Here is a 27,065-nt window from a genome sequence, read left to right on the forward strand (position 1 = left end):
GTGCAGAAGAAATGCTGTTCTGCATTACAGCAATAGTATCTGAGACTGACATTAACAGTGTTTGGTTTAACTGTTAATTGCTGGTCACAATGTGGACTTCAAAATATTCTCAAGATCTAACTTCCCAGTGGTCCAGTGATGAATCCTGCTTAGAGAAATAGATATTAACTTATAACTGGTAATTCTTAGATAATCCTAGATTTTTTAAACTGAAAACAACCAATTCCCTTCTTTTACTGATGGAAAACTAATATCCAGAGATCCTAAGTGATTTGCCCAAGGCACACAAATAGTCAGAATCTACATCTTTTTATTGCAATGCTCTGCCTTTACGATGTAATTAGAAAGAAACCTGCAAAGTGAACCAGAAATTGGATGATTAAGATAGGAGACTAAAAGGTGTAACAAGAGCCACAGGCTCCAGTATTTAAAAGAGAAGCCAAATAAAGCAGTACGAGGTCTGCCTGACATTTAAAAAAAAAATCTAAAGCCAACAATAATGACTCCAAATAGCCTCTCTTCACCAACAACTTTCACATTTGTATTTCAACACCAGCTCTTCTTCTGGGCTCCAGAACCATATATCTACCTTCCTATTTGACATTTCCACTTGAATATCTTACAGGCATCTGACATTTAACTTGTCAGAACTGAAACCTGCTCTTCTCTCCTAAATCTGCTTTTCTCTCTGTGCGTCACATCTTGGATAATGGCACCTCTGTCCATCGAGTATCTCATTCCAGAAACTGGCAGGGATCCTTAATGCCTCCCACATCTCACCTTCTGCATCCATCAACAAGCCATATCTTTTCCTCTAAAAAATATGTCTCAAATATGCCCATTTATTGTCATCTCCACTGTCATCACTCTAGTCCAAGCCATCATCCCTCACCTGGACCACTGCAAAAGTCTCCTAACTGGTCTCTCTGTTTTCATGCCTGCCGTTCTCCAATTTGTTTTCCACATGGCAGATCACTCTCCTACTTAGAAGCCTGCGATGGCTTCCCATGTTAATTAGGGAACAATCTGAAATGCTGAATATGGCCTGCAATGCCCTGCAGGACTTGACCCTGCCTACTTCTTCAGCCTCATCTCATGCAACTTTCCTCGTGGCTCATTACACCCCACCAAAATGGTCATTCCAGATGGAGATACACCAGTGGCTTTCCTGCCCTGAGGTCTTGGCACGTGCTGTTGCATCCTCCTTCCCAGATACTCTTCCTCTCCCCAACCCCCGACATTTACCTAGCTAATGCCTTCTCATTATAAACTCCCAGCTGAAATCTCCCTTCTACACAGCCTGCCCATAGTCCCTGATGCAATCTGAATCATATCTCCCTTTATAATCTCATATTATATCTTATTTAGAAGACGGTCATTGAGCAAAGATTTAAAGGAAGCAAAGAGGGAAATGAGGAATTAGGGAAATAGCATGCTCTGTTTCTTATCACATGACAAAAACTGTTAGGGACGTTAACTCATTGGTTCTCACTACAACCCTGTAAGGCAAGCATTTTTATATTTTTTTGGAGATATTTGCATGGCTTTTCCTAAAAGAAATAAAATTGGGCTTACACTGGTCAGCTGAATTAATTCAGCCTAGAAAATAAACAAACCAATTGCTTAAACTGTGCAAAGAAAGCAACAATCATTTCGTGTTTCCTACCATTTGTTGTGACCATGGTTAACTCAAGCCAAAATCTCCAAGTGATTCAAAGTCGACAGCAAGACATTAGACAAGACGAAGGGAGCCTCCCCATCATGCCCCCAAAGCCAGCAATACAGAATGACTGGCACCTCCCTGATCACAAGCCTACCTCTATGGAGATATTTGCATGGCTTCGGAGATATTTGCATGGCTTTTCCTAAAAGAAATAAAATTGGGCTTACACCGGTCAGCTGAATTAATTCAGCCTAGAAAATAAACAAACCAATTGCTTAAACTGTGCAAAGAAAGCAACAATCATTTCGTGTTTCCTACCATTTGTTGTGACCATGGTTAACTCAAGCCAAAATCTCCAAGTGATTCAAAGTTGACAGCAAGACATTAGACAAGATGAAGGGAGCCTCCCCATCATGCCCCCAAAGCCAGCAATACAGAATGACTGGCAACTCCCTGATCACAAGCATACCTCTAGGCTGTGCCATTTCAGAGGACCATCAGACCAAGACATCAGCTGGATGGACTGACTCCCAGGGCAAGCCTCTGAGGGTACAGGGCTCTTCAGGCTCAGAACCTAACTCCACCTGGGCACATACGGGGGAACACACTTTTGGAGACTAACAAGCACTAACATAAATCTATTGATTCTAGTGTGAAAATATCTAACACAAAGCATGATAAATTTGAAGCCATACATTTCTGGACTTGCATCCTGGCTCTACCAATTAACAACTGAGTGACTTAACTGCTCTTAAGTCTGAATTTCTTCATCCATGAATGGATATGATAAAACCTGCCTTGTCATTTTGTTCTGAGAATAAGAGATCATTTATGGAGAGACTGAGTAAAAAACCTGGCATAGTAAATAATAGAAATATTAATACTTCCTCTCCTTCCATCAGGAAAACTTCCTGGGGTTCACAGATATCTTCAGGTATCTTTCTGCAGCTTTATTTAGAAGGAAACCTTCCCAGAAATTCTCCAGTAGATTTCCTCATATTCATTGGCCAAAATTACATCATCTGTCCATGTCTAAAGCCAATCAGTGGTGAGGGGAATGAGATCACCATGATAGATTAGCCAGTCGTGACTCATCCTCCAGGACTTATTAGCTGCTCCAGGGGCAGCTTCCCTTGAAATACATGGCCCCGTAGAGAATGGGGTTCTCTAAATGAAATGAAACGAAAGCAGGGTTCCCTTAGGAAGGAGGAGACAGGAGAATGAATGCTAAATAGGCAACCAACCACCTCTTCTACACTCTCTCCCATCCTACCCACTTCTAGTCATCATTACAATGAGGTATTTGGATTTAATCATATTCAAGAGCCCTCCACCTTTGATACAGTGATTACGGTCTTTCCTTTACGTCATCCTGAGATGAGAATATTTAATATATTTACAGTATAGCATAATGGTTGAAAGCATGGGCTTTGGAAACAGTTCTAGGTTTGAACGCCACCACCTGTGTGATACAAGACATGTTACTTGTCCATTCTGAGCCTCAGCTTCTGCAAATTGGGGTGATAATGTCTACTTTATAGGATTGTGGTGAAAATTAAGGCAGATAATTAATGCTTATAAAATACTGAGCCTATATCCAAGCATGATAACCACAAAGTAACTTATATCCTTAAGGATGATGAGGTTTCAACTGTTCCAGGGCTGTAAGGATTTATCAGTAAGTTCAAACAAAACCAAATTAAGTGTGGACAAAAAAGAAGGCAGATTTTGAAAAACAAACAAATAATCAGCAAAAGCCATAAACTGTTCAGATGATATGTGCAAAACACACCACATCTTTTTTCAACCATGGTTTTTAATGGGACAAATTCAGGGGAGAGGCATTTGGGAAATTCTGGATGTAGTGAGATGGAAGCAACTGGATAAGAGGCTGATATCAGGATCAAGTTATGGTTGTTAACACAACCCTGGGCCCATTTTCCAGGTCAGCTGAATTTGGAACGGGGCGAGAGGTAGGAATGAGGAGAATGGAAGAGAGGTGTACCCTTAATTGGAACTTCAGAGACAGAAATAAAGATTACAATAACATCCATGTGTGTGTAGAGATGAGGGTGCCACCCCCAGCTTCAGGGAACGTTAAGAACATGTATGGAGCACTTCTCAGTGATGGTGGCCTGCACTACTGCATATTCTGGTCTGTGCAGTAACAATCTGCTTTGCAATGTTGCTCACCTGTGTGCATTTAAACGGAGTGCATATCCTTGTGCACTGACTGGCATGTTTGTCTTGAACAACCTAAGACAGAATTTCAGGATGTCACCCTCACAGAACCTAAAGGTACAATGTAATTAAATGAAACCCATCTTCGGCTCATTGGCTGAGCTTAGTCTCCTCTGTGAAGGCCCTGTGCCTGCTGGATTTTCTATCACTCAATCCATGAGTTTCTACCTGCTGTTTGGGTGGGGGGTTTAGCTTTCTCCCAGAAAAGGTCAGAAGGAAGCATGCTTGTCAGTACTTTGCTTGCCATCCCTTTTGCCTCAAATGTCATACATTGCTGGGCTATTAGTGTGAAGAAAGTAGGACTGGATTTGAATTCAGAGAAGCCATATTTGAAGCCTGCCTCTACCATCCACTTGACTTGGGAAAAATCACTAACCCACCTCAGTCTCAGCTTCTTCATCTCTTCAGTAACTTCTTGTGAAGAGTTAATAAAATGGTAGTTTAATGACCACATCCCTCCTCCTTCGTCCTCCCCAGGGGGAGGGGTGCAGAGCACAGCACAGCAGAAGCAGGTTATGTTCTGGAGGGTACCTCTCCCAACAGGTGCTCCTGAGAAAGACACTCCTCTGACCTCCCATTTTCCAGGTACAGTCCTAGTCCATGTATGCTGTCACAAAGTAATTAAACAATTTCACTCTGAAAAAAATATCCTCATTTGCCTAATGAATGATATATGGTCACCTAGTAACATGACATGAAAGATGCTTTTTTCCACCTGTTTCTCACAGTTGGACATTAATACTTGGTCCCCTGTCAAAACCTTGATCTATTCACCTCCCATCTCTTCGCAACACCAGAGCTGTCTAGTTGCAATCTCTCTGGAGAATAAACTCATTTTTTTTAATTTTAGGGCTTTATCTGCTCCCAGAGTCACCTAGGAAATTGCAGGTCCAATTCTGCAGGCCAGACTCCAGCAATTTTCAGAGAGGAATTTTAAACTGACCTCAGATGTTTCTTCACGATCCTCCTAGCATAGCTGTGCCTCTGCCCACAGTGGGCTCGGTGATCGATTCCACAGGGGAACACGTATGGCAGGCTTTAAATTGCCTTCATTTCCCTCTGACTCAGCAAAAAAATGTAATTTTTTTTTTTTTTTGAGTCACTGACTGAATTTAAGAGTTCCAGGGCAACAGTTCTGTGAAATCTGTTATTTACAAACCAGGAAAAGGAAGGCAGCAGATCACAGCTTAGGAAACTCCCAAAATTCTTCAAGGAATTATTAAGATATATGATGATACCTCTTTTTGAAAGTCTCCTTTAAATATTGGGTTGAATAATGTGCCTTTTAGCCAACTGGGAATAGTCAAGAAGGAAGAGGAAACAGTTTGGGCAGGGAATGGATAGCATACTCAAACAGTCTAAGGAGAGTTTTCAAGAAACTCTTGGCAGAGGTATGGTTTAAGGAAACCAACAGAAATAGTGCAATCTCTCAGGGCAGGTAAAGTGAAGGAGCCATTACCACACCTGAGCTCAAAGGGGAAAATGGAGAGAGCCACTCCTAGAACCCAGGGAGGCACAAGAGAGGGCATTCTAATAGGAGCTGCAGCCTTTGGTTAGGGACATAGCCATGCCACAGTGACCTGGCTGAGAGAGAGCCAGGAAGTAAATACCTGACCTTAGTCTCCTCTGGCCCTCCAATCTTCCACCACTGGCTTAAGCCAAGGAAGCCTGTCAATGTGGTCCATATAGGACCTCCCCAGGGCACAAAGAAGGATGGGAAGAGGTGGAAAGTGGATCTGGAAGGGCAAAAGAATGTCCAGAACAGCCCCTCATGGCAGATGAAGGTGGGGATGGGGCCAGCTGAAGGAAAGCGCTGGCAGCCTGACCATCTATGAATGTGCGGCTTCTGCAACTGCAGAGGTCCAACCTCTGGGAGGGAGGGAGATCATGCCTTGCACGGATCAGGAAGAAGGCAGAAGGACAACCAGGCCACTGGAATGACCTTGGTCTTGGGAGTCACCCTTGCTCCATCATTACTGTGAGGAGGCAGTTTTATGTCCTCGGGAAAGTTACTGAATCTCTGTGAGCCTCAGTTGAATCCATATCTTCCTGGGTTTTTACAAGGTTTTCTGCTTCTGAATCCATGGGTCTCCTTGTGTTGTCACTGAGTATTTAGGGAAACAAATACGTACTAAGCAAGAAGTGGAACACTGCACTGGAGAGAGCTCTATTTCAGGAATCCAGAGACCTCGATTACATAGGGTAGGGAAAAGGAAAAGGAAATGTTGAAATAGTCTAAAAATAAATCACTAATCTTTTCAGTGTTTTTTTATTATTAAGGAAAGTGCACATTAAGAAACGTTGCCCCATTCCACCCATGACCTCACCTTCAACTTGACCCTCACCCCATCCCTGAACTTACTCAGTCCTTGACCTCACCCCATTCCTGGCACCCAACCCCAACCTGACCTTTAATTCATTCTTAATCTTACCCATCCTTGGCATCCCCCATTCCTGAACTTCATCCAGTAAGGGATGAGGCCATGGAACAGGGGTGGAGTGAAGATGTTTGTGAAGCTCATTATTAGGCAATTTTTTTAAGCTGAAGTGTAAATGGTCTGTCTTTAGGACCACGGTAGAGGTGCAAATGCAAAAACAACCACGGTGTCAAAATATCCACATGTAAAAGGTACATCAAAACATCATGAACACATATTACTTAACCTCTCTGAGTTTCCTCCTATGCAAAATAGAGAGAAGAATATTTGATGATTCGGCTTGGTGTAAGGAACAGAGATAATGTACATAAAAGTGTCTGACATGTGGTAGCTGCTGAATGAATGGTAGTTACCATATTTGTCCTGACTCTGCCATGAACCAACTGAGTGACCTTCAGCAAATCACTTAAGTTCTCTGAAGCCTGTTTCCTGCCCTTAAGATTGAGCTGAGCAGCATGTCCAGCTTAAGAGAATGCTGTGGTTCTCAAGCAGGTGCGTTTAGAGGGATCCCAACCTAACTAGCTGAAGATCTGGATCCTGGGACACAGAGGAGGACAATGAACTGACTGGCCTCCAGTGTGGGCCCTCCATCCCTGACCACTGCCCCAGACCACCAAAACGTGCACCTAGTGTGAAACCTAATAATATCTGTTCACTGAGAAAATGGAGCTTTCTCACGGCAGACCCATTCTTCCCTCTGTTAATTTTTTGTGGAGAGGAGTAATGCGTTAGTCAACTATACACTGAAATCTGAAAAGATCACACAGTCCCATCAAGAAGCTTCAATGCCTGTCAATTTTCTTTGCAGTTTATTTTTAAAGACCCAAACGGAACAGTATGGGAGTGGGGGAGGGGGGAGCCTTAATGCAGTCCTTTTTTGCTCTTGACAACTACGTCACATCTCAACAGCCTCCTGCACCTCTCTCATCCCTACTCCTTCCTTTTTCAATTTAAAATGTCACTGTCTGCTCTTCAACCTGATGAAAGTTACAGCGAGGCAGGGAGAGTTAATGACTGTAGATTGCTTTAAATTGAAAACCTGTGTAAGTCAAGAACCACCTTGACAGCTGAGTGCTTCCCTTGGACTAGCCTAAGTAATTAAGTTTAGTATTTAAGCCAAGCATAAGGTCAGATGGAACCTATCCAGGTAGCGCTTTCTGGAAACCTGAAGAAACACAAAGCTGTATATATGTCCTTTTATGATGTGGAGTGGAATTGTGCATGAAGAAAGGGAGCCCAGTCTCAGAAAGGCCTCACCTTCTCTTACTCCGCTACCAGAACAAATTCACTCATTCATTCATTCATTCATTCATCTGTCAGCAAACATGTCTTGAATCCCTGTGTGCCAGCTCCACGCCAGATGCAGCTGATGCAGAGATGAATACAGAGCTCACAGGCAGGTAGAGACAGACTTGTGAAGAAACCCCCTGGACCAGCGGTCCCCAACCTTTTTGTCACCAGGGACCGGTTTCGTGGAAGACAGTTTTTCCACACACTGTGGGGGAGGGGGATGGTTCTGGCGATAATGTGAGCAATGGGGAGCGATGGGGAGCGGCAGATGAAGCTTTGCTGGCTCGCCTGCCGCTCACCACCTGCTGTGCACCCCGGTTCCTAACAGGCCGCGGACTGGTACCAGTACCGGTCTGTGGCCTGGGGGTTGGGGACCCCTGCCCTAGACCACACCCCACAGGGGCAGCAGTAGAAGAAGATGCAAGGTGGAACAGTGACACAGGCAAGCCCATGGTTCACTCACAGAAGAGCAAAAAGGAATCAGAGAAGGCTTTCTGGAGGAGGGAAGCCCCTGTAGAGTGAAGAGCCCTCTGGTCAGAGCGTGAGCAAGACACCAAGGCACGAAATTAAAAGCAATGCAATTTGGCCCCACCCTCCAGAGACACCGCACCAAACCACACTAGATGCACAGGACTCCACATGCTTTTAGTGGTGCCCTCCTCAGGGATTCTAAAATTACAGGTGGCCACCTTCCCTGGCCCACTTGTTATGCAGCCACAGCTAGACCCAGGAATAAATTATAGGTCTTTGACTTTTCCTGTGTTCTGCCTTGGAGCCCACCATTATCTCCACGAGGGCAGGGACATCCTTTCTAGTATGGAAGGCAGTCTGGAATAATGGAAAGAATTTCAGTTCTGGAAGTGGACATCCTAGGGTTTGACTCCTGGCTCTATCACTGTGTCTGTGCAAGCCGTGAAACTTCTAAAACTTCACATCCTCACCCCAAAACTGGGGATGATAATAGAGTCTGCTTGTAAGTAATAAAATGTATTTAATGAGATAGTTTATGGAGAACACCTAGCTTAGCAAATGTTCCCCCCTCCTTCCCTGAGTATAGAGCTATGCACATAGAAGAAAAAATATTTGATAAATAATAAACACATGCAAAAAATTACCCTGGACCCATATCCAAAAAAGCAGAAGCACCTTATAATTCCAACATAAATGTTCTTTATATTATATTAATTACATGTTCTAGAACTGAAGACTTTTGGAGGGAGGACTTGTGAAATACATGATTCTGGAATTTTCTGTTTTGCAATGTGCTGGATTAACCAGCATTTACAGTATCATGTTATTCCTTTTGTCCAACTCAGCTTCCAGGTTGAGTGGGAAAACAGGAAGGTGGCTTATACAAACCATTAGCCTGAACTTAAAACAGATCTTTAAAGAAACAACAGTAACTACTTTCTTTAAATGTGGTCAATGGGATTTCAAAGTCCGGTTGCTGGGTGCACAAGCTGGAGACCTACAATTCTCTAGTCTTGTTTTCTCCTCACCCCATACCATCACAAAGCTAGGGCTGCTTCTCTGTTGCTCTCTGGTTACTATAAATGACAGAAGTTTTAATTCTGATACAGTGAAAACTAATTCCAGCAAGTGTCCCGCTTTACCCATGCTAATGAGCAATTAAACAGATAACATGGAATAAGGGTCTCCTCTTTTATATACCAGAGATGCTTGAGCATCTGTTATACCCAAGATCGCATACTGTTAACAGTCCTTGTTTTTCCCCTGGTTGAATTCAATGAACTCATGCTCAGACTGATTAGGACTATTGTGAGAGACAGTCTTCCTTCCACTTTTTTAGATTTCCATACACTGAAATCTGTGGGGGAATCACATGAAACGGGACTCCTCCTTAATTATTCCCAGTGCTAAACAGTTAACTCTCCAGGCTCTGAAGATTCCAGCTTGAAAAAAAAAAGGAAGGAAATGTGTGAAGATCATCACCTAGTGGCTATAATGTGAAGTGTCGCAAAATATCAGAAAACCATCTTTTTTATATCTCACAGATGGTATTAACCAAGTCTAAGAATGTGAGAAATTGCCCCGACATTTCCTCTGAAGACACTTCCTCCCATGTGGCTGTGGGAGTTGGATGAGAAGCCAGTATCGTCAGGGGGTGCGGGCCGGGGAGCCCTGGAGCCCTTACACACACCGTGTGAGCCCTTCATCACACAGTAGAGGTGGCTTCCTGCAACATCCAAGCACAGGGCTGGTTAGCCAGGGAAGCCAGTGCAGTCACATTTGGAGTCTCACCTTTGCTTCCTCCCTCTGTCCTTCTGTCCAGTAAGACACCGGGCCTAGTGTTATGGGTCTAATTGTACCCCCCCAAAAGATAGGTTTAAGTCCTAAGGAGCTAACCCCTTGGTACCTCAGAATAGGGCCTGGTTTGAAAATAGGGTCATCAAAGATGAGATTAAACAGTCACACTGTAGTAGACAGAGTCCCTAATCCAACATGACTGGTGTCCCTATAGGAAGACAACTAGCATGCAAAGACAGACACACAGGGAGAACACCATGTGACCACGAAGGCAGAGGGTGGATTTATGCAGCTTCAGGCCAAGGAACACCAAAGATTGCTGGCAAACTATCAGAAACTAGGAATAAGCAAGGAAGGATTCCTCTACAGGTTTCAGAGGGAACATGGCCCTGCCAACATCCTGATTTCAAATTTCTAGTTTCCAGAACTGGGATACAATAAATTTCTGTTGAAAGCACCATCCAGTTTCTGGTACTTGTCATGGCAGCCCTAGCAAATGAATACACCTCACCTTTCACCTCTAGTGCCTCTTTCATCCTAGCTCAGGCTCCCATATTCCAGACAAACATGCATAGTTGTCATTGTTTGCTGGCCACTCTCCCAACTGCCAGGCTCTCCCCCGTTCAGCTCACCCTTAACAATGCCAGATTGATCTTTTTAGAACAAAACTCTGATTTGGTCACTCATCTGTGCTTTCCCTGTCATATGGAAACCAAGTGTCTTCAGCCAAACATTCAAAACTCCCCTTGATCTGTTTCCTTCCAGCTAACCTTCTCATATTTTGCTCAAGTATTTCAGCCGCATTAAACTAGTTGCTGGTATCTATGCCTACTCCCTTTCCTACTTCTATGATTATGGTATTTGTCACCCTTGTCTTCATCAGGATCAAACAATACTTCTTGGGAAAAAAAATCTTCCTCCATTTGTCCCCAGCAAGAATTCTGGGAAGTTCTCAACAATTTCTCAGTTCTCTGAATTCTTATAGCTCTTTGCCCTTACCTCTCTGATGACATCTTTCTTTTTCCATCTTGTGCTATAATTAATCACAATCTCTAATGCCTCAGTTCACTCAGCAGTAGGTAAGCTTTCTGAGTAGGGACCATCTCTGAATGCCCTCAATGCTTTATATGTCAAAACATAATTGGATAAATGATGCCCTGTAAAGGAATGATTGAATAAATGTTGCCCTTTCTTCAGTGTCTAAGGCATGGACAGATCATCTCTTCACTTCATCTAATACCATGCTCTCCCTTGTCCTCCCTGTTCTGGCCACACTGGCCTTTAAATTTGTCCTACTTGATATGCTCTTCCTGCCCCAGTGCCTCTGCACATGGAAGTCCTTCTTCCTGGAACACGCATCCCTGCCTAAACATCCAGTTAACTTCTCCCTGAGATTTCAGCTCAATCATCACTTCCCCAATTAAAGTTCTGTTAATCTTTCTGACTAGATTAAATTCCTATTGTGTTACTTCTCATCTGTGACACTCACCACAGGTGCCCCTGTACATTTACAGGCATGATAATTTGGTTCATGTGCATCTTCCCTACAAACGGTAAGCTCCATGAGGACAGAGACAGCTGGGAAAGTATCTGCCTTAGGTCACTACCATATGCCTCTCATATTGCAGATGCTCAAGAGATATTTGTGTAGAAAACAAGTGAGTACTTGAGTATATTTGCATGTGTATATATACAAACAATGTACTAGAATTAGAATTTTCTAGACAAGTCTCCAGTAGGCAATAATTGTAATATCTACAATATTTGTACCTACTATGTGCTAGGCACTGAGTCTAATACTTTATGCATTTTATCTCATTTAATTCTGAAAATGATGCTATAAGTTAGCAATTGTATCCTTGTTTTACACATGAGCAAACAGTGGCTCAGATAAGCAACTCTGCCCAAGATCACAGAGTTGTTAAATCGCAAAACTATGATTGAAAAACCATATATTCCAAAGCTCATATTAAACACCATCCCAGAATTACAAAAGAAAATCAAGCATATTACTCTTGATCCTTTTGAATATACATGATAAACATAAAAGACTGAGCAAATAGTGATACATCCTTAAAGCCATACCACTTACTATACTGTAGATTTCTCAAGGGACTGTGTCTTGTTCACCACAGAAAATTCCATTACCTGGCACAGGGCCTGGCACATAGTAAGTGCTCAATATATATGTGTTAAATGGATTGTTTTATTATTGAAGTAGAGTTGACTTACAATATTAGTTTCAGGTGTACAATATAGGGATTCACTATTTTTATAGATCATACTCCGTATAAAGATATTATAAAATATTGCCCATATTTTCCCTGTGCTGTACATTACATCCTTAAATCTTACTCATTTTATACCTAGTAGTACCTCTAAATCCCCGTATCTTCCCTTGACCCTCCCCCCACCCCTCTCCTCAATGGGAGCCAACTAGTTTGTTCTGTGTATCTGTGAGTCAGTTTCTGTATTATAATATTCATTCGTTTTATTTTTTAGATTCCACATATAAGTGAAAACTGTATTTGTCTTTCTCGCTCTGACTTATTTCGCTTAGCATAATACCCTCTAGGTCCATCCATGTTGTTGAAATATTTGTTAAATGGATTTAAACTTCAAACAAGGTTTGTCACATCCAAGGAAGATAAAACACATAGAGCCAGAGTCAAATTTCTGCTTTGGAGAAAGCAAATAAAGGAGTAGGAAAGGGAAAAGTAAGGAGACAAGGTATAAAATTTCTTGAGCCCCTAATGTGCGCTGGTGTGCTCTTTTAGTTGTGTTGTGTTTTGTTTTTTTTTTAATTTTTAGATGTTATCCCACTTAAACCTATAATAACATTATATGACACCATTATAGTATTTCTGAGTTGCAGATGAGAACTCTGATGCTCATGAATGCTTTTAAACTCACGGCGATGTGGTTCCACAGTCTACACAGTGGCTACCTCAATACAAATAGATGTTAAAGATGGTGCCCAGCAAAATCACAGAAAGGTGAGGGCTTCCACCTGTAAAGCTCCCAGAGTGACTGTGTGAATTACTCAGAAACTTCTTCTGCTGAATAACTTGGAAGATGAAGCTTTATATGAGCCTCAATTCTCATTACTTCTGTTTCTATTTTATTTTCCAGTGTCAGTTGTATTTGCATGTAACCCCTCATAGTCCTTTTCCTGAAAACTCGTGAGGAAAAAAAAAATGGCTTACTGAAATGGAAGTGGTGTCAGAATCCTGATTTCTTCCAAAACAATCAGCCAGTCCTTTTAATGTGCTTCCTGCAGTGAATGTCCAGCAATCCAAATCCCCCCACAGTGATAAATGGAAAGAGTGACAAATAGTGTTTTCCATGGAAATGACTAAGAATAATGGCTGGAGAAAACTGAAACAATGGCATTGAGTCCCATAATAATGCTGAACTACAAAGTTTATAAAATGTGGAACAATGGGGAACTCGACTTCACACTGACTAAAATTTCAGATCCAGCATCACATTACCTCCTCTACAAGGCAGGAGTAAAGCAATTCTGATTGTGCACCGTTTTATTTCAAAGAAGTGGTACCATCTTCCTGGTAATGTCTGTTTGACGATTAAATTAGTTAACTCTTGGGACGATATTTCTCCTTCTACATAATATTTCTATATGCAATCCCTCATCTCACTCTTAGAATATATAAAGCAGGTGATTATTATCACCACTTTACAGATGAGGACACTGAGGCTGGGACAGTAACAGCTCCTCTAAGAGCACACAGCTCATGGGGCAGAGCAGGGACTGGAACCTGGTCTATTTAATTCCTATGCTCTCACCACTGCCCCTCGCTACCTCCTAATAACACACCGCATAGAGGAAGACACTTACTTAAGAGTTTCCACACTGATGACTCCTTCCTAAAGGACAACCATCAAGGCATTACTCAGGAGAAAATCATGAGGACTCCATAAGAGTACGAGTGAGGTCCATCACTGCATTCCTCAAGCCTGCAATGGAAAATCTGCCATCAGCCCCCAAAGAACAGTGCCCTGGAGGAGCTGAAGTGAATGCTGGCAAAGGGCTTAGAGCAGCGATTGGCATATTGTACACGGTACACAAGGAGTGTGCATTAAATGAATGCACATACACTTAAGTGCCCAGGCTGCCAAGTATTCTTTCTTTAAGCCTTCATCTCCACCAGCAGGGTAAATAGTAATAAAATTAGTAATAATAACAACAATAATAATGATTTATCATATTGGCTAGTAACAGCTTTAATCCTCATACAACTGTTTAAAATATATTATTAGCCCCATTTTACAGATGGGGAAAACTGACATTAAGCAACTTCTCCAAGTTGCTTACTGCTACTAAGTGGACAGTTAAGATTTGATTGCCCTATTGTTACAGAATACAAGTCCGTGTGCCCCATGCGCAGTAAGGCCAAACAATCCCAAAACGTCGGAGTTTGGAGCAGAGAAAGGTTGATTACAGGGCCATGAAAGGAGACGGGTGGCTCATACCTTGAAAACGCCGAACTCCCAGAAAGCTTTCAGCAAAGCCCTTTTATAGGGAAGGTGAGGGAGGGGCGTGGTTAGTTGATGCAGGCTTCTTGGTGTCAGATCCTTTGTTCTTGAGGTCATGACGTTCCTGTAAACCTCACCAAAACAAATGTTATTCTCTGTTCTGACAAGAAAGGTAAGGGGAGGCATTTAGTTCTGTCTCCATGCCTCCTTGCGGCTTTTAACACTTAACAAATTCTGTAAGCAAAGCGACATCATTATCCCTCATTTTACTTGTTCAAGGTCCCAAGGCTCGACTTTCGCCCTCTGAGGCCCAGGCCCTGGCTAAGAGGAAGGGGTCCCTGCGGGGGCCGGTTACCCTGCCCGGGAGCATTAGTCCAGCACTCAGTCTGGGTCCTCCCGCCAGTGCCCAGACCGACTGAAGAGGCAGAGCTCAGCTGGCAGCACCCTCAGAGCCAGGCCCCCAGATCCTGCGCAGCCGTCATCACTGAGGGAGCCAGGCGCCCAGGACCCAGCCGGCCCTCAGGCTCCTCAGACCCCCCGACGAGGGCCGGGTTCCACGGACTGTGACCCACGGTGACTGCCGCCGCCACTAGGTGGCGGAGGTGGGGATGGGGCAGAGGTTCGCTGCTGCCTCAGGGCCTGGGCCCGGCCAGTAGGGGGCCATGGCGAGGGCTCTGGAGCTCTGCAGGACATAGCCCTCAGCCTGTCTGCGGGCCGCCCGGCTCAACCACCGGCCCGAGGCCAGAGGGCCTGGACGGGAGGGCCCCTGAGAGAAGACCGCGATCCGCTTCTCACCTCACTCTCTGCCGTGAGGACCACTGCCCGGCTGACTGTCGGCCGAGTGAGACCTCTAAACGCTGAAAACTAACAGTCTCGAGGTCTCGAGGTCTCGAGGTCTCGATCTAAAGGTCTCGCGTTAACCATCTCGGTCTCGCGCTAACAGCCGCCGCCCCGCCCCTATTATACTATTCTAAATTCTTTCCACCCTACCGTGCTTCTTTAAGATCTGGTTATTTCAGTCAGGATAATAATTCAGTCATCAAATATTTTAGTCTCTAAACCTTTCCTTTTCTTTTAAACTGTGTAGATCTAATGGTAAGGTATTCCACGGCTTTGTTGTGCCAGTTTTAGCATGGTTACCTTTAGGCTGATATTTTGGCTGAACTAAAGCACAGAAAAGGTGGCAGCCTTTTTTTAAATGAGAGAGGGTTTGGTCCCTTCAGTTTGATTTAGTGTCCTGGGAGTCCCCCAGGTCCCTTAGAGCTGCATTGTTCTTGAACCAAATGTACTTTGTATGCATTTGGAGTAACTGAGGTCTTCCTAAAGGAGGAAGGAATATGGGAGGCAGGGGTGAGATTCATCTTCAACAAAAAAGAACAAATCCACTTGAAGCAACGAGGGAAAGAGTGAGACAGCCTAGGGGCCACTTTTACTCTCAAAACATGGCAGAGGCTTGTCAGGACACATTACAGCCTTTCCCCAAAGTGGTCTGCAGGACGGCCGCCAGGCACTAGCCCAACAAAGATAAGGACTGGGTATGAGAGGATGGATTTGAAGTACTGTAACAGGGTGACAGAGGCTATGGTCTTGGGACCTGTGTCTTCTTGAAAAGGGCCCTGAATTCAGCATTGTGTATATTCCTCAAGAATATGTTACTGCCTGTAGATGATCCATGTGAGAAATTTTGTGTAATATCTGGGTGGTCCCTTAGAAAGACCCTGAACCCCACGTTCTGAAAAAGGTCATTGGTCACTGTACCAGAAGGATGTCAATCCTGGCTTTCCCTCCCAGAGAATTTAGGAAAAACAGTTGACCCTTGAACAATGCCAGGGGGTTAGGGGTGCCAACCCTCTGCTCAGTGGAAAATCCTTGTATAATTTATAGTCAGCCCTGGGTATCCTTTCTCAGTATCCCCGGTTCTGTCTCAGCGGATTCAACCATCTGCTGACCTTGTAGTACTGTAGTGTTTACTGTTGAAAAGTATCTGCATATAAGTGGACCCACACAGTTGAAACCCGTGTTGTTCAAGTGTCAACTATTGATGTATACATGACATCACGCTTTGATGTATTATCTAGTCCTTACACTAGGCCTGCAAATAAGCATCAAGAGCCCCTGCTTGCAGTTTACACAGTCATTCAACATATATTAAGCACATACTGCATTTCAGACACTATGCTGGGGATACCGCGGTGATTAATACAGCTGCGGACCCGCCCCCTTGGAGTTTAATTTCCAAGGGAAGAAGGAAAAGTGACACGAGAAGGTTTTTAAAAAAAGCAAGAGAGATAAGGGTTAAGGTACTGAGAGAAGGAAGAAAGCGGGTATCCCTGCTCTTAGCCTGTCCCGGGCATTCCCCCTAGCTCCCCTCTCCTACTTATCTTCCTATCTTACCCCTTGCAAAATCCCCCCTCCCACCCCCTCTTCTCCCCCTGCTCACCCACTCCCCCGCCTGGCTCCCAGAGCTGCCCATTTTCTTGCCGGGGGGTGAGAGGAGACGGTGCGGGGGGAGAGGTCCCACGAGCCCGCCCCCCCCAGCCCCCCCCCAGCCCCCCCCACCCCACGTGGCGGCGTAACAGTCCTTCTCCAGCCCTGCGTGCGCCCACCGCCCCTGCTCCCTCCCCCGACCCTATGAGCAGACTGGCTCCACAATGGGAAATGAGTCCAGTTACCCGGTAGAAATGTGCTCCCACTTTGACCAAGACGAAATTAAACGGCTGGGCAAGCGGTTTAAGAAGCTGGACTCGGACAGTTCGGGCGCTCTGAGCGTGGTGGAGTTCATGTCCCTGCCGGAGCTACAGGAGAACCCATTGGTGCAGCGAGTGACAGACGTCTTCGACACAGACGGCAATAGAGAGGTGGACTTCGGGGAATTCATCCTGGGGACCTCCCAGTTCAGTGGCAAGGGAGACAAGGAGCAGAAGCTGAGGTTTGCTTTCAGCATCTACGACATGGACAAGACGGCTACATTTCCAACGGGGAGCTCTTCCAGGTGCTGACGATGATGGTGGACAACCTGAAAGACTGGCAGTTACAGCAGCTCGTGGACAAAACCATCATCGTCCTGGGCAAGGATCGAGATGGGAAAAGATCCTTCCAGGAATTCAGTGCTGCGGTCGGAAGCCTGGAGAGCCACAAGAAGTTGTTGACAATTGTGTGAGCTTTTAGAAGAGCACCACCCGACAACAACTTTTTCTTTCTTCTCAAAGATCAGCTCAAGAGGCCCAGCAACCGTCTCTCTGACCTACTGGGAAGTATTTCCCTTTGTGAAGCAACATTTGCTAACACCAACCTCTTGACCACCTCGGTGTTATTTATTCTCCTGGTAATGCCCTAAGTCAGGGAGAACATAATGAAGGAGCATGGGCGGGGGAAGAAAAGGAAATGGCTCTTATGAACGTATTTTTTTCTTTGTTTTTATTCAGAGGCCAAACTATAAAGAGTGAAGAAGAACTTTTAAAGTTCAAAAGTAAGAAAATATACATCTTTTCCTTTACTTCTCATGGTTTTATATGTGGGGAAAAATTCCAAAAAGGTGTTAGGTGAACTATTTTCATTTACTTGTGGTGTTCAGGCATCTTTTGACAGATTGTTATCTACTTATTGTAGCAACAGGGATGAATATATTTCTCTTGGCTGAGCATCTTTTAATCACCTCTCTCTGGGCAACAAAAACCCATCTTTCCCTTTTGAAAGCCGCAGCCCACTCCCCATGGTACATCCAGAAATCCCCGAGCATGTCTTGAGGGTTAGGAATCCAGCTGGGCTCCCCCTGTCTCATTGCTCCAGCTCCTGAACAGTTTCTGTTCAGAGCAGAAACTCAGGGCTCTTGTAAGAAATGCTAAGACTGGACTAAATGCCCAGTCTAACTATCAGTCTCAGTGAAGGTGGGTTTTCAGGGTTGGCTGCCCACCCCAGTATTAAGTTCAGTTAATGGGGCTTCAGCTCAAACAGGGCAGAGAACTTCGTAGGAAGCTCTCTCACCTCCAATACTCAGCCCCACTCCAGTTGGAGAGAATAGGCCACATTCAGAGTCATTCTTCCCACAGGCAGAGGCAGTGAAGATTCCAGCTGCAGTGGACTCTCCCCAGGATGCTGAAGCGGTGTTGCTCCTGGCACTCAAAAGATGCAGAGGCGAGCAGGTACACCTCTGCAGCAGGGGTGGACGCTGTCTACACTAACAAAGCTTACTTTTTAAAATCAGACCTGGGCCTGGCAGGGAAGGCAAGAGCTCTCTCATGGTGGGAAGCCTTTTCTCTCATGTAACAGTCAGCCCAGAGTCCCTCACACCCTCATAAACCTGCAGCCAAGGGGTGTGCTGGAGCCTATTCATACTGGGTGAGAATCAAAGTGTGCACATCCCTCCCCAACCCCATGTTCAGCGATGTCATGTCAATCGCTTGAAATCAGCCATAGTGGGAGTAGTAAGTACATCACAGAAAAAAGCAAAAAGTTTTAGTTGTTTTGCTTCTGCTTGTTTTGGAGAGCCAGTGTACCAGTAAGTACACTGCTGCCTGCACCCTAGATGTTACCAGCTCTCTGTGGTCCCACTTACTACTGTCAGATCCCAGAGAACAAGCTGTCCTCAGAAGAGCTGGGACAGGACTGGTCCCAATGTCTGCCACTTCACATCAGGCCTGTTTCTCACAGTGGTCCACTCCCTGTAGAAGGTGCTTAAGCCTCTCAAAATACCAGGACAATGAGACGTACTCTCCCTACACGTACTTAGCCAAGGGACAAAACCCAGGTGATTTTTCTCAGGACAAGAAAGATCTGTTTCAAGATTTATTATCCTTATATTTCGAAGAGGCTGGTAGCTAGTCTTCCCTGCCCCCATCCCCCCGCAAAAAAAAAACCAAAAGTGGGACAAGTAAATCCACAAATTGAATTACTGTCAGAGCACCCATCTACCAAGACACCCTGCCATACTTGTTATTTAATAAATTACTTATGAACCACAAAGAATAGGTATCCAGCCCCTTAACTTCCTGCGCAGTCCTAAAATAAATGTGTTAATGATCAGTAAATGCTCGCAAACCTGTAGTTATATGAGTCTTACCCCCATTTCAGGGTAACATAGTTCAAAGACTCAGACTGGGTTTGGATGCAGTTACAACTGGGTTTTTATCACAGTCACTTCTTATTTGTTGTGCGAGCACGAACATGTTACTTAACCTCTTTGTGTCATTTCTCCTGATTAAAATGAGGATCCATCCCCAGGTTATTCTGAGGATTCAAGAAGATTAAACATGTAAAGTGCTAGAGCACAACACGTTCACGCTACTCAGGTCCTTCCCTTCCCCCTTTCGTCCTCTTCTACTAGATCAATATATAAGGGAGAGGGAGGCCTCTTGGTTCCTTTCGAACGCTTACTTAGTACTTAGCCACACCCACTCTCAGATTAGCTGGACATTTGTGTGATCCTAATCCAGAAAGGAAACAATGGAAATAATGTCAAGATCCTTCCCACCCCCGCATTTGCAGAGGGGATAACAGATGTCTTGACTGGAGAAAGTTTAAAAGAGAGAGACTCTCATTCTAGCCCAACCTATTTGACTTTGTGGAGGAAACCTTGCATGAGAAAAGTGAGCTTCTGTAATGCCAGCGAAGAGGATTTCTGAAAGAGAGACATTATTTACATACTCTGCAATGTGCACGTTAAAATATGGAAATTTAAAATTAGGACCGAGAGTTTGAAACATGTTGGATTACACGTTCAAATTTAACAAGAGGAGGAAAACTATTTCAGCTTCTAGAGTGGCTGGAATTCACAAGCTAATTGCTTGATCAGTCTACCTAATATAGTTACCCAAGGCTTTGTGGCAGTGACCTTGAACTGTGAGCCTGTTTCTAGCTTCAGCAACTAGAAAGATCTGACTATGAATATTTGGGAAGAGAGATCACATTTACTTCCAAATTAGAATACTTTGATTCTTCTCTTTGTTAATTGCCAGTTGCCAACAAATCTAGTTCTGTACAGTTCCTTGGGGTAATAATAGTAGTTAATGCATATTGAACAGCTGTTCCAGGTCCTGTTACATTTGTTATATCATTTAATCATCATAACAACACTGTGGGGTGGGTGCTATCATCTCAGTTTTACAGATGATGCTATGGAGAGATCTAGAATCTTCTCCAAGATATCCCAGCTGGTAAGTGGCAAAGCGAGGACTTGAATCAGGCTCTGTGACCCCAGATGCTGAGCTTTTTTCACCTCACTCCACTGCCTCCTATTTTTATGGTTTTTGTATTTACCTGCCTCAAATTATTCCTGATAGTCTTATTAATATAATCAAACCAAGCCTCAGTTTTTACAAAAAGGTGAATTGCTTTTCAAGGAGCAAGCAGCTTCTACCTCTTTCGTTCTATACAGTGCAAAAAATTAAAAATTAAAATTAAAAGTATTAGGCAAGGCAGTCTTACATCATCATCCACCTCCACCTCATCTTGAGGAATAAGTGACAGTATTTAGATTAAGCTGGTAACAGCAACCAGTATGTTTTGAGGCTGTAGACATCAGTAACACTATGTTGTTGTGAATCGTATATTAATGGATTGTGTCTGCTCTCTACCATATGTTGCAATCCCCAAACCACTAGACACTTCTTTTTTTTTGAAACGTAGGAAAAAATATGGCCTTAGCATAGCTGGTTTATTCTCTAAATCTATCTTGCTTTAGAGGAATTCTCAAGGAAAAACCTTCAGGAATTTTTTTTTTATTACAAATTCCGTTCTTCACTTATGCTTATTGATTCTCTCTGTTAGGATTTAAAGTGGTTCGTGAGTCTGGCTACTGTGTTTTATCTCTTTTGCATGCCTTGAAAAGGGAGAGGCTTGGATGTTTTTTAAGACAAGGTGGCATCATGATAAAGGAGTCAGGTCTCTAGACTGAGAATCGGAACTGGACCTCTCTCCTTTCGTATTGGCTGCCCTAGCTCTTCCACTGGCTGGTGACTGTGTAAATAGCAACAAACCATGTGTCAGCTTTAAAGCACTAGCTGATTCATAGTGAAAAACCATAACACTGAAGGGACATGAGCAGCAATAAAAGCTGTGTAGATAAAGGATACAATCTGACAGCTCTTAGACTAAATCTGACACACAAATAAATTGTTTTGTTGTTAATTTTACATGGTGTTTGTTCTCACAATGTTTTGTGTATGTGTGTGTGCATGTGTATGTTGCCAATATTTTTTTTTAAATAGGATTTTAAGTAAAAATCAAAATTAGCATAAAGGAATGCAGATCACCCCGGGATGGGAATGGCCTTTTACTGACTAAGGTACCTCTGCAGCATGGGGCTGAAATCAAACGTCTCAATAAAGAGAAAGCAATATGTTCCACTCTTGTTAAAAAAGCTCAAGATGGACTGAAGTGTTCATTATTTTTCAGAAATAAAACAATTGGTCATAAAACATCCCAGCAACTGCTATTTCTAATGACTGAATAACAGAAAAGTTTCCAATAATCAAAACAAATAGAGCCATATAGAATTCAAACACCTGTATAATAAAATCTAACAAAACAAAGCTAACAGGAAAACTTAAAAATTGAGACACATATGTAATGTGTTAGGAAAGGGGTTAATAGCTTTTTTCAGTAAAAATCCATGCCTTTTCTAAAATACATAATTGGGCAAATCATATAAATATATAATACATACCTGGGGCAACAGGAAAAACAAACATGAAAAAGTAGCCTGAAAAATTGAATAAATACAAATCAGAATACCTAAAACAGGAAAAAATGATTAGTTGCAAAACAGGGTTGGAGAGGATGTGAGCATCCTGTGCAATGGGGCATATTGGGAATCATTGTGAATGGTTTTCACACTCTTGAGGACCATTTCACACATCACAAGGCATCAGAACCGTTATATGATCTTACCTGGTAATCCCACCCATTGCAATACATATCTCAAAGAAAGGATCAAAAATGATTTTTAAATGCTATATGCAAAAGATTTTTTATTGTGGCAATATTTATTATATATATATATAATAAGTAATATTAAACACCTGACCATTTGGGAGTAAAGTCAATTATGATAAAATAATAGTTACTGATAATATAAAGCTATTAAAGTTAGTAAATAAAATAACTGTATAAATCCATAAATTTTTAGATTAAGTTTTTTAAAAAGCATAATTGTTATATTAACATATAACAGAGTTTACAACTCTGGAAAATATATGTGCATATGGTTGTAGTTCAGAGGAGAAAATGAAGAATTGAAAGTAATAGTAAAAGGATAATGGTAATCATCTCAAATTTAATTTTTAGAAATATTTTTCTGAGTTATTTTATTAATAAATTAAGACTTTTCAAAAGACCGCACAGTGGAGATAATGTAGCACATTAAGCACCAGGTCCAAGGCTAAAAGATGGTTTCCCAAACCCAGAAGGGGCGGGGGCTCTGGCAGCACAAGGAACAGAAAGAGGGCATCTCCTCAGCAACCTGGGCTGTGCCATGTTGAGGAGCCATTAAGCAGATTCCAGGTTAGAAGAGACAGAGGTGCCACAGCCCCCAGGACCAGGGATGCGATGGGAAGTTCCTGCGGACCCTAATTTTACTGTCCATCTAGATTATTTTCTTATCCAAATGTGTGAGCACTGTTAACTTCACTCATGCAGTGTCTCCCTGGATTTTGCAAATCATTTTTTGTTTCTTTTGTTAAATGTAGTCTTTCAGTCTTTCAGTCTTCATTGACGAGAAAGTTCCAGATTCTATGAGTGAATATCTTCTTTATCCCTTTTCATGATTGTTGTTACAATTTTTTAGAAATCCCACATGATTACATCACACAATCTTACCTCATTGTCTCCAGCCTGGCAAACTCTCTCCAGCGGTAGCTGTCCTTGTTACCTCTGGAGCCCACACCTCATGCAGGTGGAGGTCTCCATCTTCTGTGCCCCTCCTCCCGCCCAGACAAAGGGCTATATGTACAGACACAACAAGTCTGCCAAATTTTATTGAGCTACTTGCTCTTCTGGGCAAAATAGTGGGGTGTCAAAAAAAAAGGAAATCAGGTCTTCAAAATTACAAACAGCATTTGCCTTCTCCTCATCCTGCTTCCAAGTATCTAGGAGAGGAATTGAAAGCAATGATTACAGACTCTTTAGAGGACCAGAGAAAATGGGTAGCTGCTGTGTATTGGGAGATGTGGAGTGGGGGCTAGGGAGGCTTAGATCATAAGATTTAACCAGTAACATCTGAGGCAAATGATGACTGAAATACTTTAACTGCATTTCTTGCTGGAGTTTTCAGAACCTAGTCAGTTATCTAACCAGCTGTCAGATGTTTCAAGGGTCCACATCTGAGCAAGATGCAAAGGAGGGTTTAGCAGCAACAAAATTGGTGGTCTTGGCCTCTACATGTCACTGATGATCTAGGCAGAGACCACTCAGAACCTTTGATAGTACAGGCATCACCCTTTATCTGAATCTAGTCTGTTCCTGGAAATATGTTGGCTGGTAACAGGAGTCCTTTCCGTTATCTTGTATGAGATGAACAATAAAGCATTCGCACCTCATCCAAAAAGCCCAATCAGTTTCCCTAAATATCACTAAAATATTCTTAGACATTTATTAACGTTTAATATCTAATGCACAACGCATGGATTGTTGTATATGACAATCCACCAATGATTTCTGCATAATATGAAGCATTTAAAACACCAGTTCTTTAATGCTTAATCAGTGGTTATTCATGTGTGCATAATACAGAGTATGCTTTCCCACCACAGTACAGTGGATATATATTAACGTAAATGAACAATAAAATAAAATGTTAAAGAAATATAACAAGTATAAATAACATTTAGCAAAATAAAATAAGCAAGCAAGACAATTTTTTGAGTGGTTATGTATTGATTAAAGAGTTAACAGAGTGAGATTGGATGGGCTAGAGTGAGCCTGTGAAGGACTAAGTGAAGCCATAAATGCCTGAGATTTGCCTGTGGCTAAATCCTGGGACAGTCTTCTCTCCTTGGCTCTTGAGACTCCAGAAGTGTGTGGCTGTGAGCTATCAAATGGGATAAAGTAATGGGATGAAGAAAATAAAAAACTTATGTCTGTTTGCATTTCTTTGCTTTCATTAATACAGCTCTTGACAACATGAGACTGGGCTGTGATTGCATTTCTGAATGTGATGTTTCTACTCCTGTCACTTGCACCTGCAGTCATTATTTTGTCTGCATCACTCAAATTTATTTTAAAGATTGACATTGAATATTCATTGCTCCTCTTCTTCTTCCTCTGACCAATGCTAAATGTCAAGTTGAGCAAGTTCCACTCTATCAGACGAAAAGTTTTCACTTGATAATGTGGGGCCGATGCACATATGTAATGCATAGCACATTGAAGCAGTGTGGTCCTAGGGGAAGGACAGCTGAATTACAACTGCAGCGGTACATCTTATCACTGAGACCCAGACACAGTATAAACATTTTCATTGGTGCCCAAAGGCAGATTATAGTGGATTTTCTATTCAGATGGTGAACTCTGAATAAAATTTTTTGCAAGTTGTAACAGGGAATAGTAAGAGTTCAGATAGCAAGGGGTACCTGTGAATGGTGTTCGCTTGAAGGCAGTGTGGGCTTTGGCATCAGACAATCCTGGATCCATAGCCTGGCTTCCCCATTTATTAGCTTGTATGATCTTGGGTATGGTAGTTAATGACCCTCAGTTTCCTCAAATGTAAAATAGGGATAATAATACTTAACTTACAATGTTATTATAAGATCATAATATGCATATATGGTGTCTGACACAGATGTCCAATTAAAAAAAAACAGCAACTACTTCTATTATTCTATTAGCATGTGGATGTAAACAACAGAAATTTAAGAGAGAAATGTATAAAATAAACTGAATGCAGCTTCTTTGTTATTGGGATAGTAAGAGGAAAATGAGACTAATTACTGTTATGCACAAAAAACCAGAGGGAACACCATGCTTTTAAAAGCAGGATGATTCACTGTAAGTTACATTTTTCTTCTTCATCTTGGCAGCACCTTATAAGAAAGCAACACCAGTCTGTTTAGTGTTTTGCTGAGTGTTTGATGCTGTTAGTATTAAAGTCCAAAATTAATTCCCCCAGTTCATTCTTCATCCACAGCAGTAGTAATTGAATCCTTCTGTAATAGCTGTGTCCTGTACACATTACAACAGGCCCAGGCCAAGGGCTGTTTTCAAACACATTTGTGTATACTTTCTGGAGGTCAGGTTGGTCACCACTTGTACAGAGATGTCTCAGGAAAAGCCCTCGTACCGAGTAGCCTTCAGGGCCCGATACACCTCTCACATTTCCTAGACCAGCATTTCTTGTTCCCTAAGGCTGGGCTTCCTCCTTCATTCTCAGGTGTCTGCTAGTTTTCCTGCCTGTGTCCCAGTCTCCTAAACCTGGTGCATACTCTATGCCCCTGCTCACCTCTAGTCTTTTCTTCTTCAGGGATCCTAGTACCCATCTTTGGTCCAGAGCCACTGCCAGAAGTAGTGTCATGGAGGAAAAGAGATTCCATGACCCAGGCTCCCCCAAAGACTGAAATCTCCAAGCTCTGCCTCTGAGTCTGGGCCCCCAGATAGACTTCCTGGTATACCACGGAGGTCTAGCCATGTCTGAGCCATCCCGAATGGCTGCTTCTCCAGGACTGGGGTAGAGGTGGGGAGAATGAAAGAAAGGAAGACCCCATCAAGAGGATGGGAGGATCACTCATGTCAGTCAAATGAGGTGGTTAAGAGTGTAGGCTCTGGAGCCAGACTACCTGGGTGTGAACTCCAGCTCTGACCTTTACTAGTTATGTGACCTTGGACAAGTCACTTAATACTTTTGTTCCTAAGTTTCCTCACCTGTAAAATGGAGATGGTAACAGTACCTCTCTCATAGGTCCTTAGGAAGATTAAGCAAGTTGCTACATTGATAAAGAGCTCAGAACTGTGCCTTCCACATATTAAGTGCTAAATAATTGTCGATGATGATGGTGACCAAAAGCCTCCAGCAAAGGAATGACACCTAGGCTCCTTAGCATTGGCTTGTATGATCTTGGGTGAGGTGCTTAATCTAGGCTTGCCTAGCGCGGGCCTGTTTCTCCCTCAGGACACAGGCCTTCTGCACCCTACCCCTGAACACAGCTCTCTGTTTCACAAGCCCCCAGATCACTGTGCTGGAAGTTCATGTCTTTGTTACATTCTTTGTTTCTGCTTCCCTCAGCTTAGAGTGCTACTTTCCCACCCGAGCCTCCACATTCTACCTCCCTTACTTTAAGTCTTATCTCATGAGCCAGCTTCTCTGCAAAACCCAGGAGGCGTGGATCAATTTATCATGGGGTATAAATGTTTGCTTCGTCCCTAGATTCGAGCTGATTGAAGGCAGGGACATAACCCTCCTATCTTCACCCCCCGGTACTTGGGAGAGTGCCTGGCACATAGTAGGCACTCAAGGCATCAAATGTCTTTCTTTCTGCATGACTGACTGGTCATCGATGTCGGTGACTGGATGATACCTATTTCATAAGGACTTCGTGTAAATCATTTAGCAAAGTGCCTGTCACAGGTGTTAAAGTTATTATATTTATGGCTGTTGCTGCTCTTTTGTTGTAGAGTAGAAAGAGCCCAGGCTTTGGAGCTAAACAAACATTGACTTATAGACCAGCTTTTTCACTTAAATG

General features: G+C 43.0%; 2 protein-coding genes across 2 annotated transcripts in view; both read left to right on the top strand.

The window, feature by feature from the left end:
* Positions 1 to 27,065, top strand: part of GRIN3A (glutamate ionotropic receptor NMDA type subunit 3A) — a 153,574-nt gene that overhangs the window by 116,588 nt on the left and 9,921 nt on the right. The window lies entirely within an intron of this gene.
* On the top strand, positions 17,049 to 17,557 carry PPP3R2 (protein phosphatase 3 regulatory subunit B, beta). Its single transcript, XM_068553622.1, is given in 2 exon segments — positions 17,049 to 17,352; positions 17,355 to 17,557. Coding segments are annotated over 2 exon segments (507 nt in total).

Source organism: Eschrichtius robustus, chromosome 10, assembly GCF_028021215.1.
Source record: "Eschrichtius robustus isolate mEscRob2 chromosome 10, mEscRob2.pri, whole genome shotgun sequence".
Taxonomy (NCBI): Eukaryota; Metazoa; Chordata; class Mammalia; order Artiodactyla; family Eschrichtiidae; genus Eschrichtius; species Eschrichtius robustus.